Source organism: Camelus dromedarius, chromosome 31 (assembly GCF_036321535.1).
Source record: "Camelus dromedarius isolate mCamDro1 chromosome 31, mCamDro1.pat, whole genome shotgun sequence".
NCBI lineage: Eukaryota > Metazoa > Chordata > Mammalia > Artiodactyla > Camelidae > Camelus > Camelus dromedarius.
In genome coordinates this window covers 4,921,190-4,941,276 of record NC_087466.1, presented here as the reverse complement: position 1 = coordinate 4,941,276, position 20,087 = coordinate 4,921,190, and the positions used below count along the sequence as shown (strand labels likewise).

General features: G+C 50.7%; 2 protein-coding genes across 5 annotated transcripts in view; both read left to right on the top strand.

Annotated features, from left to right (window-relative positions):
• The first annotated feature begins 64 nt into the window (after positions 1 to 64).
• On the top strand, positions 65 to 7,101 carry C31H5orf52 (chromosome 31 C5orf52 homolog). 2 transcript variants are annotated; one of them, XR_010378554.1, is made up of 4 exons: positions 65 to 353; positions 2,375 to 2,483; positions 5,223 to 5,486; positions 6,709 to 7,101. XR_010378554.1 is itself a non-coding variant. In XM_031443089.2 (3 exons), the coding sequence occupies exons 1-3, from the start codon at positions 76 to 78 to the stop codon at positions 5,418 to 5,420; spliced, it is 585 nt and encodes a 194-aa protein (XP_031298949.1). In that variant the 5' UTR covers positions 65 to 75; the 3' UTR covers positions 5,421 to 6,629. The 2 variants fall into 2 exon arrangements, 1 of the variants encoding a protein (XP_031298949.1); XM_031443089.2 differs by lacking the exon at positions 6,709 to 7,101 and having other exon boundaries at positions 5,223 to 6,629.
• A 6,828-nt stretch (positions 7,102 to 13,929) lies between these two features.
• OSBP2 (oxysterol binding protein 2) overlaps positions 13,930 to 20,087 on the top strand; it is a 102,064-nt gene continuing 95,906 nt past the window's right edge. For 2 of the 3 annotated variants that reach the window (XM_064481073.1, XM_064481072.1), the window contains exon 1: positions 14,630 to 15,295. In XM_064481073.1, coding sequence (XP_064337143.1) covers positions 14,637 to 15,295 — 659 coding nt within the window. In that variant the 5' untranslated portion in view covers positions 14,630 to 14,636. Of the gene's footprint in view, positions 14,056 to 14,629; positions 15,296 to 20,087 lie in introns of those variants that run through there. The other variant, XM_031443086.2, reaches the window with a different exon arrangement.

Here is a 20,087-nt window from a genome sequence, read left to right as displayed (position 1 = left end):
CTCACTCTGCGCCTGCGCAAGGCTCACTCTGCGCCTGCGCAGGGTTCACTCCGCGTCTGCGCGCCCTCGGTGAGCATGGATCCCCAGCTGGCTCTCACTCCTGAGACACTCTCGAGGGTGGAAGATGAGTACCCAGCAGCTAGCCAGCAGCCCAGGCCATCGATCACCTGGAACCTAGGCTCGCCCATTGCCTATGCGGCCGCCGACCAGGCGACCACCAGTTCTGGCACCAGCCCGGCTTCGGTCTTCCTCTGGCGCGGTAGGCTCGGCAGCCGCCCCGACATTCACGTGGGGACTCAGCCGCGTATCTGCTTCCTGCGGCCGCGGACCGCCCAGCCGCTGATGCTCTTCAGGTGCGGCCCGGGGCCCTAGGGCAGCCGAACTCCCTCAGACCCCCGCTCCCTCAGCCGGCCGCTGGGACCTTGGCCCTGGCCCTCCCAGAGCCTCGGGCCCCTCGGAGCCCGACCTGTTCTTGGAACCCCGGAGAGTCTGGATTTCCGTGCTAAGCTCATCGCACCCCCGGGGTACCGGGAGCCTGAACGCCCGCAGCCCAGACGCCGGGGAGAGGCCAGAACTCCCACCTCCAACCCACACCTCCTCCGAATCGCCCCGGCCCTTCGGTCTCCCAGGCTTGACGTCCTGTACCCCGAGGGTCCCTTCTGGGCCGAGCCGCGAACTCCCTTAGAGCCTGGTGAGGCCCAGGTGCCCGCAGCCCTGCCACTCCACTCCTCAGCCGCTACTTTCCCCAGTGTCCCAGGGAAAGCCCCCGGCCCCCTCAGGCCGGCCCCAGACCCCACAGACCCCAGTTACCCTTCCTCTCCCGTTTCACACCTCCCCTCAGAGCATCCTCCAGGCTCCCACAGATGCTTGCTTTGGAAAGCAGTTTGGTTCAAAATGATTATTAGTTATCACTTGAAAGGGAATATTTCCAGTCACTGCCTTTCCCCTCACCTTCCCAGGAAGTATTGATACGTTTGGTGCACTACTGAGTGGATGAATAGTGTTTCATGTATCTTTTTTGTTTTTCCCCCCAATAGACAAAACAGTGTTATTTTATTTTATTTTATTTTTAACATTTTTTATTGAGTTATAGTCATTTTACAATGTTGTGTCAAATTCCAGTGTAGAGTACAGTTTTTCAGTTATACATGAACATACATACATTCATTGCCACATTCTCTTTCGCTGTGAGCCACCACAAGATCCTGAATATATTTCCCTGTGCTACACAGTACAATCTTGTTTATCTATTCTGTTTCATGTATCTTTGAGTATTTAGGGCTTTTTTTTTTTTTTCCTGACAGGATTTGGGGGACTTTTGTAGGTGAGCATCTTGATCTCCAAACTAGCCTTTTCCATCAGCTCATGTCTTTGCTGTCAGAAAAAATGTAAATGGGCAATAAAGGGCATTGAACTACTAATTTGTAAATGTAAAGACATTTCATAAAAGCACAGTTCGAAACCTTCTAAAAATGAATTAGGAAAAAAAAAATTTTAATCCTTCAAAATATTTTATTCTTTAAAAATTGTCCTGTGTTTTGTCCTGTCAAATCCCTATGGTATGTTTAGATAGTTTCCAAATTTTTGAAAGGAAATATTATGAGCAATTATTTTTAAATGGGCAAAAATATTTAAAGATATGTAGTTGTAAAATCACTTTACGGTGTAACCAAATTATCAAAAAGTGAAAACTCCATGGCTGGTATCCAATTTTGACCAAATCGTCATCTCTCGTTTCATCTGGAGCACCTGGCTCCATTTCCATCCTGTCTCTCACCCTCCCGAGTCTCTTCACGTCTCTGTCCTCCCCAAACTTCCTTACTTTTCTAGATTTTTCCAAACCCTTTTCTCTTAGGATTCCTCTATTACCCAACTTGACTCTGTCCAAACTGTTTATTCTCTTTTTTCCGGCTTCCTCTGACCTCCCCTGCCCAGATCCAAATCCCAGATCCGGCCAGTCCTAGGCTCAAGCAGTGCCCTCTCCTCGACCTCAACTCCCATCAAATTCATCAAATTCCTCCCTCAGACTTTGCTTCTTTCCTCTCAGACCCTCACCTCCCATTTCATTCTGCATTTCCATAAGATGACTGCTCCTGTGGAGTCCCTGTTGACACTCCTCTTGTAAGTTACTTTCTACATCCTTCTCAGGATGATTTTTTTTCTCTTAACATCCAAGGAACACCCTTTTAACTCACGTTTTCTCCAGGAAGAAACCTAGGCCTACTCCCTTGCTCCTCATAATTATGACAGCTGTGCCTCTCCCAAGAAACCTGGGGGAGCCCCAGCCACTACCCCAGGGCCCCATCAGATCAGGTCCTGTCCCAGCCCTGGCCCCCGCTGTCGAGCCTGTACCACCTTCTCTTCCCTGCTCCAGCCTAATGAATTCCAGTGAAGCAGCAGTGAAAAAATTTTTACCCAAGAGCCACTTATCCCAAGTGATTATTCGTGACAACCTCAGTGCACAGCGGATCTATGAGATGGAGGTAAAGTCACAAGCTTTTGCACTAGAGGGTGTTAGGGTGTGTTTGGGGGATGATCACAGATCATAGAGGTGGTAGGCAGTCATTAAGGTGCTCTGATACAAGCCCATTTGACAGAGGGGGTAGTTGAGACTTGGGATTACTGATTGGCCCAAGGTGTCACAGCTGTCCATAGGCTGAGGGAGCCAAGGAGGATTTCATGTCTCTTAGCTCTTGTGGCTTTTTTTTCCTCCCTCAAAGCACATTACCCTTCTATTCAGGGAGGCCCAGAGTAGATTCCTGCTATCTGTTGTGTCCCAGAGCTTGGAGTGGCATCAACATAATTTGTTCCTTTTTTTCCTTCAGGGATTATCCCCCACTTTCCACATGAGAACTGAGGCAATTCTACTTTTTGCTTATGGACAAGAAGGGTTTGACTTGTTTACCCAAAAGCCCTCAGAAGAAGAGGGAAACCACAGCATCATCACCCCATAGACTCCAACTGATTAATCCATTAAATGGATCTTTCAGGCCTGCTGGGACAGGCATTGTTTGGGGCACTAGGAAGAGGCTAGTGAGCAGGATGGACTCTGAGAATGTACTCGTTTCTTCGAGCAGAGTAGACAGTCCAGAGTTGAGCTGCTGTCCCCTCTTGACTCTTTTGAGCTCCCCTCCATGTTCTAGGACCAAATCTGGATGGGCCCATGGGATTCTGATGTTGAGAACAGTGGGAGAGGTGTGAGAGATGGTGCCATGTCCTCTTAAGGGTTGCAAAAACCAAAAGAAGTGTAGAGGCCTAGGTGCTTCTCTCTCCGCTAAACTTCCAGTGGTGTGGAGTAGTGGAAATAGGGTGGACTTGGCTGTGGGCAGGCCAGCTATATGTGAACTTGGGGAAGCACTTTTCCTCCAGAACTCTTCTCATTTGTAAAATCTGTTAGAAGTCTCTCAGTTGCAGGTGACACAAACTGAACTTGAACTAGTTCAAGCAAAATGGAGAGTGATGAGTTTACATGATGGAGGGTGGGTAGGGCAGGGTCACCAGTGTCAGGGGTGAGAGATGGCAGGGGCTCCAGTGCCACTGGATGTGTCTTCGGGTCTCCCTCTCAGCTCCTATTCTGCTGCTTTCTGCACGTGGTTGTCATCATCAGACTGGCTGTCCCTGGGGAGCATGGCCTTAGGAAACCCTGGGCTGTAGCCCGGAAAGGAAGCGGAGAGCTCCCACTGTTGCTCGAGTTAGATAAATCCCGGAGAAGGACACCAGCTGACTCTAGTTGGTCCATCCATGCCCCAGTCACTGTGGTCAGGTAGTGTGGGAGACTAACGGGACCAGGATGGGTTGGGGGCCAACCCCTATGACCAGAAGGTTTGGGGATATTGTACCTTTGGTGAGTGGGGTGAAGATCTCTAAGCTATAACTGGAAACTTTCCTGAGTTGACTTGGTATGTGCTGTCCTCCAGCCATCCAGAAGGTCACCTTTAAAGCTGTATTGAGCCTTTCCATGTTTTAGGTACACAATGTGCATTATGTGTTATTACCCCATTTAATAGTTCAGGAAACCGAGGCTCAGAGAGATGGAGTCATTTCACTAAGGTCGTACCGTGCGTCACTGTGGAGTTGCAAACCGGGGACTGACTGATCATGGTGCAGGACGTTCTCCCTTGGGACAGGGACTGCCTTCTCTGTGTTTGTAGACTGTGTCTTGCTGAGGGCCCAGCTTGTAGGAACTCAGTGGATTGGAGAGACCTGAGTGGCAGTATGGCAATGTTTCTCTCTCCCCCTAAAAGTGCTCCCATTAGAGCAAGAGGCAGCTTTGGCCAGCCACTGATGTCTCAGAGCCTCAAGGAGGGCAGCTAAGATCTAGCGTCTTGGGAACCCTCTGAGCAGCAGTCTGAGGACAGTGATGATGGCTGGTACCCCTTCATCTATGCCACAGTTCTCACCCTGTGCGGCTTTGCCCCTCAGGGACTTGGGCGTGTCTGGAGACAGTTCTGGTGGCACAAGGGAGAGTGGGGTGGTGTGGTTGGCATCCAGTAGGTGGAGGCCAGGGATGCGATGCTGCTAAACATCCTACCATGTGCCGCCCCCCCGCCCTGCCCCTCCACCTTCTCAGGAAGAATGGTCCCACCCCATACATCAGTGGTGCCGAGGTTGAGAGACCCTGATGCATAGGAAAGGGGGAATCACTCCATGCCTTGCTTAGGAATATTTGCACATGCGTCCCACCTTCCCGACTACGTTGTAGTTGCTGTGAAGACCTGTGGCCAATTTTTTGTAGTATCATCTCCACAACTAGCTCATTGGAATAAGTGAATGAATGAGTAAGATGAAAGATGTGCTTTCGCAAAGGCTGCAGTCTTGCTGGGGACAGGACAGAGATGATATCCTAGAAGAAATGAGTAGAGCTCAGTGACGTAGGGGATGTCCCCAACAATACTCCCACAGCACCAGATGGGCAGTGGGGATGGGGAAATGGGAGTTAAGGAAGGGGATGGACAAGAGGCACCCTTTCTCTTCCCCCACTGCCCCCTCCTCCTCCCAACCAGTCTTCAGACAGAGATGTTAAGGTCAAAACCAGGCTCATAGGCAGCAGACTGTCACAAGGTACTGCAGCCGTTATCCAGCTCTGCCCACATTTGACAAGTGGGGAAATGAGGCTCCCTGTGAGCCAAGTTATTTATGGAATATTAGGTCAAGCCGGCACCCTGGCCTCTCTTCCTGTGAAGTAGCTGCTTCATCCTAACCTCACCTCTGTTTTTTGTAAGATAAGAGCTTCAGACAAGACCAAGAAAAAGATGGGCCACTTGTATGACCACCTGAAAAAAAAATTCATGGCAGACCAGCTCAGAAAGCTGGGGCGCTGGAGACGGGAATCCATGAACATCCGCCAGTACCTGGATAGCATCCGAGCACACAAGGTCCCATTAAAAGTCCAGCCTAACAAGAAAAGCCGGCCACCCTAGTCAAGGTGGATGAGCTGCCCCGGGGCCGTGATGACACTTGTCTGACGGGAGAAGAGCTAGAAACCGGTCAGTCCATGCTGATGTGAAACAACAATAAACTGAGACCAGTGGACAGCGGAGCACAAAACCCCTCAGCACTTCTAACATTTCTTGTCCCGGCCCATCCCCTTCGCTGGTAAAGGCTGTCCTGATAGTCCTGTAGCTGCCCAACTGGAAAGGGCTGAATCAGGCTGGCTTCTAAGGTTGAGGCAGAGGCTGACCTTTGGTACCCACATGTCTGAGTCAGGGCCAGGCCAGGTGCACTGGGACATCGGTACCTTAGGTGGGAAGGGCTCAGTGATGCCCTTGCCTGGCATTCCAGTGGGAAGGAGTCAGGGTGGGGCATCAGGCAGATGGGTTAAGGGCTATTTCTGCCATCCATCAGCTGTGTGACTTTGTAACCTCTCTGAGCCTCTGTCTTTTTATCTGAACCAGGTAGTAATGAGGGCACCTACCCCCAAGAGCTGGCCTGAGGGTGTGGAGGGCTTGGCCCAGGGCCTGTCATTTTCAATGACTGTCATCTCGATGCCTACAGTTAGTGTCTAGCCTCACCAGCCCCCACCCCCGGCCTGCCTGCTGTCCCAGCTACACCCCGACAGCCCCCACATTTTACCTTTACTTGCACAGGCCACGCACCTAGAATGCCTCTTCAGCCCCCCAAGGCTCTTAGGAAGCTCTTCTCATCCTTCAAGGCTCATCTCAATGCCATTCCTCCCCCTCAGAGCTTCTCTGACCTGCCTCCTGCCTGTCCCTCTACCCCCACTGCCTAAACCATGTTGGTTTCCCCTCCCCTCTGAACCTGGCTTACCTGTGGTGGCTTCACTCTGCCTCCTGTGGTAGATGTTTGGGTGTTTGTCCCAACCTGTGATTACACTGTCCAGTCTGTGAGAGCAGGGGCCAAGGATCCCCCAAGATCCAGTTCAAGCCTCTTCTGTGCCACTTCCCCCACCCTGGCCCCGGTGGAAAAGGCCCCTCCTTCCTGTGCTTACACGTCTGTCCACACCGAGCATATAGTTGGCCATTTCTCGTTTGTTCACTGTCTCCCTGACCACGTTGTGAAAGTCTCGGGGGCAGGGAAGCTGACTTGTTCATCTCTGTAACCACAGTGCCTAGTAACTGGAGTTGTCACTCGATGGTTTTTGAATAAATGACTCATTCCTTTTCGTATTACTCACAGCTTCAGCACAGTGCCCTCAGTAAGGGCCTGGTACGTATTTTTTTAAGTTAACCAAGTCTCCTCATTTTACAGATGAGGAAACTGAGGCCCAGAGAGGTGACCTGACTTGCTCAAGGTCATGCAACAAGTTAGTGGCAGAGAACTAGAAGCAGGTTTGTTGCCTGCATGGAGTGGTCATTCTGCATCACCGCAGCTGCCAGGTAATGACCTCAGCCCTCTTGGTGGCTTTCGGAAGTCCTCTTGGTTCGTCCTCACCCTCATCGTACCCTTCGGGCATTGCTGCTGGGACATTCAGCAGGCTTTCCTTCCAGGGGAACCTCAGCGAGCCCCCCTCCCGAGGGGACCAGCGAGTCCAGGGGCAGGGGTGGGAGCCGGATGTTCCTGATGCTCCCTTCTCCCTCTTAATGGTCTTCCTTTGAGAACCTGCTGCTTTTCAGTGGGGGCCAAAACGGGTTCTTGTCTGTTTTCTTGGCCGAACACAACCGATGGTAATAATTGGTTTCAAATATTTAAATTTTATTACACAGCAGCATCTTCATGGTTGCCAAAAACAAAAACAGAAATTCTTCTGTTGGATCCGCCGCTGCTAGGGCTTTGGTGTGTTTCTTTATTTTGTGTATTTGTTTCATGTTGCCAGCAGTCTTTTTCCTTGGCACTGTACCTAAAAGGGGGAAAGAAAGGCTTTAGGGATCCTGGCATCTTCAGAGGACCAGCAGAGCAGCCCCAGCCCCTCTTTTTTCATATTGTCCCCGGGAACTCCCCACCTCCTACGTCTCTCCTAATGCAGCCTCTCTGAGCCTCACCCCAGTCTGGCCCCCGGCCACATGCCCCCTTCTCCCTGGATGGTTGGCCTTGGCAGAGGGTCTTTGCATCCTTGTCCTGTGGTCCAACGGCCTGGGCGACCCTTGGGAAGGGGGTTGGGTGAGGGAGTTGGGATGTCAAACTAATTAAGTCACTTTATAAGCCACTAACTCATCTCAGATTGTGTGAACTTAGTCTTCCCATTTTCCCAACCAGAGGATGGTGCATGTAAGTAGGGAACAAGAAGTGATGAAGTCCTAGAGAGGCTGCCTAATTGTTGGTAGTTGAAAAGAAGGAAAAGTCAGAGAGGGAAGAATGTGGGAGTATTGGATGGGAAGATATTATTCGAGAAATAGAATCTTGAAGCTAAGGAGGGCCTCAGGGATTCTTTAGTCCAGTGGACACACAGACACACAGAACTCTTAGTTCAAATGAAGTCACATGGAAGCCCATTCCAGTCATTAAAACCATTGACACATTCACATTTATTGAGCGCTCAGATGCCAGGCAGAAGGCTCAGCTCTTTTGAAACATAATTCATTGCATTCTCCAAACAACAAAGTAGGAAATTTTTTTTTAAAAGTTGTTTTTTTTTTTACTTTTTTTTTTCGCAGCGGGGAGGTAATTTAGGTTTATTTATTTACTTATTTATTTGGTTTTTCAACGGAGGCACTGGGGATTGAATCCAGGACCTCGTGCATGCTAAGCATGCACTCTACTACTGAGCTATACCCTTAAGAGGCCCTGAGAGGTTAGGTAATTTCCTTGAAGTCCTTCATTTTTAAATGTTTTTTCATTTCTTTTTTGGGGGGGGGGAAGTACTGGGGATTAAACCCAGGACCTCTCACATGCTAAGTGCATGTTCTACCACTGAGCTATACCCCACCTGCAAAGTAGGTAATTTTATTAGCCCTGTATTACAGATGAGAAACTGAGGCTCAGAGAGCAAGAATCCCGCCTAAGGTTGGGGAGCTAGTAAGTGACAGAGCCCCCCTCAAGCCTGTCTCACTCTGAGGACCATCTCTTGAGTGCCACGTGAGAAGCCCCCAGTCTGGATCACTCAAGTTGGAAGTGGAGGCCCGGGACCTGGAGCCCCTGGAGCATGACGTCACAGATGGTGTTGTGGGAGCCTCTGCTGTTACATCAGTTACCTGAGGTTAGCTGTTATAGCAGCTGGACTGAAATCCAGGTCCTCCTTCTACCCGGTGGCTCAGGAGAACCTGTCACCCATCCTGGGATGGATAGAGGTCGGCTGCATTAGTGGGAGGCGGATGAGGCAGATGCCCACCCGGAGGCAGAAGAACAGAACACAGGACCATTTCCTGACCATTGCCCTTTAGCTGTGAAAAGATGTTTTCAGTTCGTCCTCAGGAAGTCTTTGTGGAATATCCTTTGTGTCTGAAGAACTGTGCTGATGGCAGGAGACAGGTGATGATGCTCTTAATGAGATGAGGTGTGTTTGAGCAAACCTTCCATTCTTGCTGAAGATACATCTCCTTCCCTCCACCCCTGTCACACCACGTGCACATCACTACTCAGGGTACTTAGAAACCCCTCCCAGTTTAGAAAGCTTGCTGCGTGCACAGGGGGTCTCACTCCTTCCCTCTCCAGAATCTCTTCAAGACCTGGAACAAAAGAAGGGCACTTCTGTTTACCAAACACCTGTTACATGCAAGGCATGTTATATCAGACCTCATTCAGTCCTCACAGCAGTACTCTCCAGGTATCATGCCCACCTTTAAGGTGAGGAAACCAAGGCACGGAGAGGCTAAGGAATGTGCTCAGAGTCCCTCAGTTTGAGCCATGGTGTGAGATGCACAAGGTGTGCTCTTTCCACGCCATCCAGCCATCCTGGTGGTCTCAGCTTTGTTGTGCATACCACCCTCAGTATCAGCCATTGGTGGCCACAGGAACTGCCTTGTGAGGGATGCCCATGTGTGGCCCTGGTCCCCGACTTTCCTTGCAGCCGCCATTGTTGACCACGGTGGCCAGTGACATGGCAGAGAGGAAGTCTTGGATGCTTTCCCTCACGGCAGGTCCCAGCTCCTGGCTGTCAGGCAGGGGCATTGGCTTTGCAACCCCAGCAGGTGAAGCAGCCTGCCAAGGGGCTAGGCCGCTAGAATCATAGGGGTGGCTTGTCGGAATGGGGGAGGCAGGTAGCTGCTACAGTTGCAGCTATGAGCGATCCCAGAGTTCTTACATATCTGCCCCATCCACCCGTCCACCCATCCACCCATTTACCTGCCCATCCACCCACCCACCCACCCACCCATCCATCTGCTCACCTATCCACCTGTCCGTGTGGCACTGCAGCACACATGTGGAACACAAAGGTGGGAGAACTGGTTTTCTTGTCTTCTGTGACACCTCTCACTTTTCCCAATCAGCGTGGGGAAGTGGGGTGACCTGCTGACTGGGAGTGCCTCTGCCCTGATTCTCTCTGACTTCGGACAAGTCACCTCTCAGCTCTGAAAGTTGGGGGAGCTGGGGAAATCTCAGAGTTGCTTTGTGCAGGTCACTTCTATTTCACCGACAAGTAACAGAGGCAGAGTAGGGAACTGACTTGCTAAGGTCAGATGAGGAATTAGTGGTGCATTTGGGACTGGGTTCCAGGGCCCTGCCGCTCACTTGTCAAGTGAGAGTGAGAATCCTGGTCTCCTCACCTCTTGGGATTGTAGGGAGGACCTCACGAGGTGAGTAGTAGGAAAGTGATCTGAGAAATGAAGTCACCAGGGCTGAATGTCCCAGAGGTGCAACGAAGGCCCCAGCTGCTGGGCCAGGACAGATCCCACAGCGACCACGAGGGGTCAGCAGATGCTCGTGCGCTCAGGCGGGATCTGCTGGAGGGCATGTTCCTGTGTGCCGGGTCTGGGAGGGAGGCCCAGGCATTTAATTCCTGGGGACCCTCAGCACAAGCAAGAGGACTGATGCATCCCAGACCAGCCCCTTGTGGAAGTGGGACGTGTTGCTAGGGGAGTACAATGCCGAGCCTGGCCCAGCTGCCGACGTGGGAACTCTGCAGGACTCCGAGGGCTGAGGGGGCAGAGCCGGGAGCAGACCTTGGACTTGGACCCCCCTGCCTCCCCCAGTAACCATTCCCTGGGCTTCAGCTCTCCCACCTGCAGCTATGTGGGGAGGGGGCTGCTGCTGGCTGATCTCTGCACTTCCTTCCATTCTCCGAGTCTGAGATGTGGCTCAGTCCTCTGCACGTGTAATGCTCCGTAAATATCTGCCGAGTGCATGGGAGCAACTCCTGCTCAGAGCAAAGCCAGAGACATCCAGGTCAGCTTGTGGCCACAGATACAAAAGTAGATGCGGGCCTGTGTCTCATTTTACCCAGGACAAGAGATGCACAAGCTAAGTGGGAGGCAGGGCAGCACGTAGCTAAGAGCACAAATCTGGAAGGAAGGCCCCAGTTCAAACCCCAGGTCGGCTGCTTTCTAGCTCTACTCTGCGTCCCTTAGCAAGCGCCTGCCTTGTAAAACCAGTCGGTGTAGGTTTCCTCTGCTGTTACGCAGTTGGGTCTGTCCTCCCTCTGATCCCTTTGCTGAATGAGAATATCTGGCTGGAAGCTCTGTGTCGGGCAGAATCATAAATAGCAGAGTCAGGAGGGCTCTACTTTGTGGTGCCAACATCCACTCTGCAAGCCCTTGCTGACCTCAGATATTTAATTCAGTTTCTTTAGAGAAGAGACATACTGTTTTCTGCCTGGGAGAAATGTTACCTGCACTTTGCAAACTTATCTGCCCCATCCCTGCCCCTGGTGCGAGTCTGTGTTATATGCTGAGTAGATACAAAAGGATACTGTAAAATATGTGTACAGCATACAAATAATACAAGACACTCATGGGCTCACTAACCAGTTTGAGGAATAAACCCCCCCATTTTAGTTCTTTCCACCTTCTGCCATAACCTGTTGACTTAAAACAATTTTTTAATTGAAGTATAGTCCGTTTGCAATGTTATGTTAATTTCTGGTGTACAGCATAGTGATTCAGTTATATATATACATACATATATTCATTTTCATATTCCTTTTCATTATAGGTTACTGCAAGATACTGACTATAGTTCCCTGTGCTATACATTATAAACTTGTTGTTTATCTATTTTATATATAGTAGTTAGCATCTGCAAATTTCAAACTCCCAATTTACCCCTTCCTACTCCCTTAACCCTGATAACCCTAAGTTTGTTCTCTATGTCTGTGAGTCTGTTTCTGTTTTGCAAATAAGTTCATTTATGTCTTTTTTTTTAGATTCCACATATAAGCAGTATCATATGGTATTTTTCTTTCTCTTTCTGACTTCACTTAGAATGATGATCTCCAGGTCCATCCATGTTGCTGCAAATGGCATTATTTTATTCTTTTTTTATGGCTGAGTAGTATTCCATTGTATATGTACACCAGAACTTCTTTATCCAGTCATCGGCATCTGTCACTTTCTAAATTATTTATTTGGTTTATTTCTGTATCTTACTAAAAGGTAAGCCTCAGGAAAGCAGGCGTTTTTGTCAGATTTCTTTCACTGCTCTATCATCTGGGCCTAGAAGAAGACTTGGCATAAGATACGAACTCAATGAACACTTCTTGAATAAAGACTTCTTTCTAGTTCTCTTTGCTGTTTGGTACTTTTCAGATTTTTAATACTTTTATTTCAGTGGGATCTCTTTGGGTCTCAAGATGGGAGGCACCCATGGGTGCTTGTCCGATACCCTGAGGTAAAAGTCTCCATGTCAGTGGTTCTTAATGTGGGGGGATCATGGACCCCTCTAAGATTATGATAAAACCTACAGAACACACAGATCGGCACTGACACTTAAAATTTACACATAGTTTATGAAGACCGTAAACTTCACCTTAAGGACCTGTGCTCTTAGATCATTTCTGGACAGATGTGTAGAAGCTATTAACTCACCAGCCCCAGAGAGGAAGAAGAGGGGAGTTCTCCTTTCGTTGTATACGCCATATACTTCAGTTCTGAATAGTGCATGCGTTACAATTTCAACGTTTTAGAAACCAGTTAAACATTTTGAAGGAACCTATGTTCTAACCCCTTGGGGTAATCACACAACTTGTATGTCTTCAGGGGCCAGAGAGGTAGGTGCTCTTGGCTTTTGGACACTAGGCAGCAGTGGGAGCTGTGGTGAAATGGAGCTTGCATTCCCCACCCCAAATGCTTAAATTCAAAGGCATGAAAAACATGGTGTTGATCAAACTGCTCTGGCCTCTGTTTAATTCATTTCACCCAACATTTCACAGAACACCCTCTAGTTGAATAACTAGAGAACATTTATTGAGCACCTACTATGCCAAATGAGCTTTATTTACATGCTTTATTACTCTCAACCTGTGAGGTAGGGATTATTATCCTTGTTTTACCGATGAGTAAGAGGAAGCTCAGTGAGGTGGCTAAAGGTCCCACAGCTAGGGAGTGGCTGGGCTGAGATTTCCTTAATGGATCTGACTCTCAAAGCCCACAATTTTCCCTCCACATCACTGTCCATCAAAGTGTGGTCCATGATCCACCCACATCAGAAACTGCTGGGGAGCTCATTAAAATGCGTGCTCCTGGATTCCATCTCAGACCTACTGACTCAGAATTCCAGGGAGATGGAGATGGAAAACTGCATTTCTAAGCTTCCCTGGGGTGGCTTGAAAGAATTTTTTGAATAGGTGAAACAGACACAGAGTTAAGACATTTGAAATGTTCAAACGGGAATAAATGAAAAGCAAGACCGCCACTGCATTCCCCAGGTGCCACTTGTCTACCCACTGTCACCGAGGCAATCACTTTCCCTTGATACTGAAATTTGAGGACCCTCTTTTGTATTTGTGGGATATACCTAGATGGGTAGGCCTCTGCACTCCAGAGCTCACAAAATTCTCCAGGTAAGACCACCGTTCAGGGGCAGGTGCCCCAAGAAGGGGTCCCAGAGTCACCAGCAAAGATATGGAACTTCTGCTTAGGAGAGTGTCTGCACCTCCTTGTTTCTAGGACCTTCCAGCCTGTCAGCACCTGCCATCACTTCACATAGGGGGCTTCCCCTGCACAGGTGGTTTTGTCACAAGCAGGATAAGGGATAGACAGTGGGTAAGGGGAAGGTAAGGATGAGCAGAGAGGAGCCTGCACCGAGGTCTAGAGCTGGAGGGGTCTGGGCAGACGCCCACTACCCAACCTTTCAACCTGTGTTTCCCTTTATTTGTAGTAACCATTGACCTTTCCCTTTAGGATAGATTGTTTAAAATCAGTGCTGTTTAACCTTTCTGGGATCGCAGACTCCTTTGGGAATCCTATGAAAACTAGGGACCTTCTCCCTAGAAAAATACACAGACCGGTGAAACTCTGCAGACTATCGCAGGAGCTTCAGCCAGCCAAGATTCCCAGGGACGTCCAGGAGCTCCAAGTTAAGAACTTCCACTTTTAGATGTGCTCCTTGTACTAAAACGCTCCACTTACAATATAAATGCTTTCTCTATTCCCTTAGATAGCCTGGACTATGTTGCCACTTGCAGCGAAGTGTCCTGGAAGAACCCGAGGCTGGCTGGCCCAGGAGGTGGAGGTACAGTGGCTTCAGACCCCTGAGCCTGGTCGCAGCGGAGGGACCCATAGACAGGTAATGTCTCCCGTTGAGGCTGGTGGGCGTCCTCCTCAGCTTTTGGCTTCATCTGGCTGAGCGCCCGTGCTTCGGGCGCATTTCTTGGTTTCCGAGGGCTCCCCCATCCCCGGCTTCCTGGGTTTCGGGGAGGGAACTCACCCCGGACGGGGTGTGGGGTGGGCACAGGCGCAGGGCCGGCAGGCAGAGCTGCGCTGGGAGCCGGCGGGCTCCGCATTCATCATTGTTCCCCAAGCGCCTGGCACAGGTTGGAGCGCAGGCAGGGATCATGGCCTGAAGTGCGCTGTGCCTTCCGCGTCGCCCACTCGCCAGGCTCTCGCCCCACAAGTGCTTCCAGGGCGCCTTCCAAGGGCCGGACCGGGAGCCGGGAGCAGGCGACGCAGGAGAGGGTCGGGGGGTCCCAGCGCTGTCCGCTTCGCGCCGGCGGGGACGACAGCGGGCTGGCGCAGGCAGCGCCGGGCGCACGGGCCGCGGAGGGACCCGCGCGCGCTCGTGACGGCGCCCCCGGCCCCGCCCCTGGCCGCCGCCTCCGCTCTCGCTCTCCCTCCCCCCGCCCGGCCGCGCTCGGGTCGGCAGGCTCTATGGGGAAAGCGGCCGCTCTGTGCCGAGGCGGCGGCCGCTCCCGCGGGCTCTCGTCGCTCTTCACGGTTGTCCCCTGCCTGTCCTGCCACACGGCGGCGCCGAGCATGAGCGCTTCCACGCCCGGCTCCGGACCGGAGCCCAAGCCTCAGCCCCAGCCGGTGCCCCAGCCCAAGCGGGAGCTAGTGTCAGAACAGGTGTCGGAGCCAGTTTCTGAGCGGGTGCCAAGATCGGAGCCTGAGTCCAAGAAGATGTGGGAGCCCAGGCCAGGCCTCAGACAGGAGTTGGAAGTGCTGCCAGGCTTGGGGACCGGGTCAGGGACGGGGTCAGAGCTCCGGCAAGAGTTAGGCTCAAGCGTGGGGGCTGGGCTCTTCACCAAGGCCCCATCCGAGCAGGTCCTGGCGCTGGGGCCAGTAGTGGGGAGCGTGGCCTTGACCAAACTCGAGTCAGGGTTGTTGCCGGCACCAAAGCCCTCGCGACCGGGACAAATGAAGACTCATCTTGGGGCTCCGGTGACAGGGAGTGGCACGACCTCCTCTGTCCCGATGGTCTTACTACCACTGGACAGCTTCAAGGGCTGGCTTCTCAAGTGGACCAACTACCTGAAGGGCTACCAGCGCCGCTGGTTTGTGCTCAGCAATGGCCTCCTGTCTTACTACAGGTACGAAAGTGTCAGGGTTGGGTGGCTGAGTGTGGAGGGCCAGAATGCTGCAGTGATGGTGACAGAGGGCATCCAAAGTGGAGGACACCAGCACTAGCCTAGGGACATTTGGGAACATGTACTCTAGCAGGAGAAATAGTGCGTCTGGCCAACCTTCAAGGGCTGAGCCCTGGCTTCTGGTAGGGGAGCCCCTGCGGACATGAGATCTGGCAGCTTGACTTTAGGGAGTGAGCAAAGAGGTGGAGTGAGAGAGAGATTTGGGGCCTTGAAGCCCCTCTGGTCTTCGTAGTTGTGGGACCTGGGACAGCTAGACAGAGTCAGTCCCCCGAAGTTCCTGATTCAGGAGCTTTCTGGTTCAGGAAATAAGGTCATTGTATTAGGGACTGAGGGAGACAGTACCCTTGTTTAGTCCTTGGGACCCACTTGTGGGAAGGGCTCCTGTCCCCTCCTTGGCTGATCAGACTGTTTCCCACCTTTCCTGGTGCCTGCTGGTTGCCAGGTGGTAGAGAGGGGCACAGCAGACTCACAACTGTTTCAGACTCAGCTCTGCCCATCAGGAGCCCATCTTGGCATCTTATGAGAACCGGTAAGTGTCCCACCATGGACTTTCTCAGTCCAGAAGCAGTGTGGGATTCAAAATTGAAGTCCAGTGGTGATAGTTAACACTGAGATTGATTGAAAGGGGGAAAGAGACCGAAGGCTTCCTCTCCTTTCCTACTGGCCATGGCCTCTGTATGTTTCCTGGGGATGGTTGGTTTAAACTTTGAGATCTCAGATCACTCACTCTATACCGTGGATTCTCAAACCTGAGAGAACAGAATTCCCTGATGGGCTTGTTGAGATGCCAAATGCTCTGCCCCCCTGTTGAGTTTCTGCTGCAGTGGGTCTCGAAGGGGCCTGTGATTCAGCATTTCTAACAAGTTCCCAGGTAATGCTGCTCTGGACCACAGTCTGAGAAGCACGGCTCTGTTGTCATTGCAAACAGGAGGGCCCTGCCTTGCTGTTGGCTGAAACTCAGGTCACTTTGCCCAGGTCACTCGGCCAGGCAGTATCTGTTCAGGTCACCCATAGAGGATTTATGTGGTCCTTCATAGCCTTTTTGGAAACACAGCTTCTAGAGGATCGTTCAGTCTATGATTCCCTGAGAATTTGGGAGCTCCACTGAACTTAAGTGATGGTTCCCACTCCAAAGGGGGGATCACTGTCTTTAATTCCCAGCAGGAGAGAAAGCTGATCTGTGTTTCTTTTCTTTTAACAAATATTTTACTTATTTTGTTTGTGGGGTTTTTGTTTATGTTTTGGAGATGAAGTAATTAGGTTTATTTTGTTGGTTAGTTATTATAATGGAGGTACTGGGGATTGAACCCAGGACCTCACACATGCTAAACATGTACTCTAACCACTGAGCTATGCCCTCCCTCCTTGACCTGTGTTTCTAATGTGTCCATCCTATCTGGTGTCTTGGTACTCCTCAGCCCACTCAGCTGCACAACACAGCTCACAGAACATAGTGTTTTAGGGGAAAAAAATACTTTTCCAAATGTGTGTTTTTAATCCCACTTACCATACTCTTTCAGTTATGTAGACATTTTACGAAGACACACGGTGTTAGGGATCATCAGTGGTTCACTATAAGTGTCACTCTGTCTTCTTAAAGGCAGGGGACATAACAAATAGGGCATGTCGGCTATGGACCACACTCTCAGTTTTATGTTATGGTCCTTTATTTCATCCTCACAACCACACTATGAAATGGGTTCCAGGATTATTCTCTTGTACAAATGAAGAGTTCTGAGGTTGACAAGGGGACATGGCTTGTCCAATGTCACTGGCCCAGGTAGGCAGTGGAGAGAGATTCTGACCTGGGCCTCTAGTGCTCCACAGTCTCTGCCTGTCCCAGATGTGTGTCCTGATGCCCACTCATCCTTGAGTTCAGCTTTTCAGAGTTATCTGTATTTTACCAGATACTATAACCTATAAGGGTCCAGGTAATGTTTATGAGTATAGGATCCCACAGTGGCAGGAAGGCCTAGTTCTAGTGGCAGTAAAACCTGACCTCATGCATTTTTGTTTTATTTTAATTGGAAGAGCAAATGTCCCATCTTTTTTTTTTTTCCTTCTTAAGGTAGATAATAGGTATTTCGAGGTAATCTCAAATGTGCAGAATGTCTAGGTAACTAAGAAAAATTCTTGCTTGCTGATAAAGTTGTGGGGACAAATACTGGTTTGGGGGGGAGTGGGGACAAGTTTTCTCGTGTGTGTGTTTGCACAGTCCAGGTCTGTAGTTGCATTCTTGGACATTTCTAGGTTCCAAGGTGGGCATAATTGTTGCTTGACTCACTTGAGTGGGACAAATGATCTGTGACATCTGTGCAGCCCTCTGCCTTCCTTCAGCTCCATGTGAGGCCAGCCATGGAGGTGCCCTCATTCCCATTTTACAGAAAGGGAAACTGAGGCTGAGTGAATAAGCTTCAGTGGCTCATCCTAAGGCACTCAGCTTGCGGACTGTGCCTAAATGCCCTGGGAGAGGAGTCAGTCTCTGTGTGTAGAGAAGGCCCTTCGAGGTGGAGCTGCAGTGGTCCTGTCTTCCCTGGACTCCTGTCTGCCTTCTGGAAGATCCTGTGCTCTGCCTCTCCTCAGGCCTCCTAGCACTTCAGACCTTCCACCCACCCTCCTGTCCCTGCTTCTAGTCTGAATCCTGCCTCCCAGACCAGGCCTGGCCATACTGCCTGCCTGGCTCAAGGGCTGAGCGCCCTCCAGGCCCATGGCTCACAGTCCTGCCAGCAGCGCAGGGTGGGTTCCCTGGGGCTCTGTCTGTGCCCAGTGCCACCCATGTGCTGTCACCTCCCCCCAGCCCCGGACCCCCACTCTCGGTGGTTCTCCAAGGGTGTGTGGCCGGAATAGAGGCAAATTCAAGTGCTTGCGAGCTGAAAACAGAGTGAGAGAACTTTTATTCCTGATCTCCCTTCCTTAGGGGCTGGGTGGAGTCAGCTTTACCTGCTGGTGCTGAAGGAATCAGAGCCACTTCTTTTGCTAACTTCCGTTTCAGAAAGAACACGCTGTTTTTGCTTTTGTTTTTTTAGACTAAATGAAACCTGATGTTTGGAGAAATGTGTTTGGAGAAAATGTGGGTACCTGTTTCTCGTGCTCCCTCCCCAAGCCTGCCCCACTCAGAGATAACCAACATCCCAAATCCATCACCATCCTCTTTCTTTTCTTTTTATCTAGTTTTACCTCATCTACATGCAATTTAAAAGGAAAAAAAACACATTTTTCATTTCAACTATTTTTAGCTTTCTAAAAAAGGATATCGTACAGTATGTGATTTGGGGGGCTAACTTTGACTGCTTCATATCAGCCCAGGATATAGTCTGGAATATTGTGATAGAAGCATCCAGCAGCTTTGATTATACCATTTATTGAGGGCCAGCAGTGTCACCAAACCACTGGGTGGAGGAGGAGGAGGGAAGCCTGCAGCCGTCCTGGCTGATCAGTAAGAGGCCCGCAGGTTCAGGCAAGGTGTCCTGGGGGCTTCCCAGGGGGGCTGAGTAGTCAGGCTGCGTGGAGTCTTCCGGGATGGAGTTGGCAAACTCTGTCAATAAAGAAAGACAGGCTAGTGAAAAGGATGTGAGATTCCTTAAACCAAGATCAATATCTGCTTATCCCGGGGGAAAAAACGGAGGAAATGGGACCACACTGGATGCTGACAGGAGGAGAGGAGGAGACTGGAGAGGAGGAGACGGTTAGAAACACGCTGAACTAAACCAAAATTGGCAGCTTGACGTGTGGTGAGTCACATACCAGGTGTCACCACACAGATGTGACTTTAAGAGGCTCCCTTCCTAACCATAAACAGGAAGCAGCAGTCAGTGAGTTTCAGGGTCATGCTGGTGCTGTAAGCTTTGACCTTTTCTATGGGAGTCTTTCCCACGTCTGTCTGTTTTTAAGAGTTCTTGGAGTCCTGATGGCTGTGTCTCACTCCTCTCGGCTTCTCATCACACACCCAGGTCACAGCCCTGTGCATCCAATGCCGGGTTAACAGTCTCAACTCACTCTGTGTGATCTGCATTGCTGGGCCATTGCGTAAACCAAGAAGAGGGCAGGTGGCCTCGCTGAGCTTGCACAGGAACCTGCCAGATTGTGCTGTCCTTGGAAGCAGCAAGAGGTGCTGTCTTCCTAAAAGACAGCACATCGTGTCCCTGGGCTCACTGCCCACTGCCCTTCCCAGTCGGTCCCCCCACCCTCCTTCCTCCAGTCTTGACCCTCTTCTGCCCAACTCGCCTTAGTCTCCCTCTGCAACCCACATGCCTTTCCCTCTCCCGTCCAGATCTCTGCCCCTGCCAGCCTCAGCGAGGAGAACCCTCCTCACTGCTGCAGACATCCTAGCAGGGCAGCCTCAGTTCCGGGTCATCTCAGCCTGGACCTGCCTGGATTCCCCTGCGATGAGCTAGGCTAGCAGAGCGGTCCATTCTCTGACAGCTGGGTGGTGGTCCATCTCTTCCCCACCAGCGCATGGGGCTGTGTCTTTTAACTGTGGTGTCCCCAGGGGTGCTGGGTGTAGTGCCTTGTACTTAGTAGAGTCTCAAATTACAATGAAGTTTTTTTTTTTTTAATAGAAGACACGCTTTGTAATTTTAATCTTTTTTGCACGTTATAAAGACCCAACAAGCAGCCTGGACTATTGCAGTCACCCAAGGGGAGTCACTGAATTGCCAGGAGAAGGAGTGACCATGGGGGCTACACATGGCCCAGCTTTTCAGCTCCTTTTCTGAGACTTATCCTGAGCCAAGGA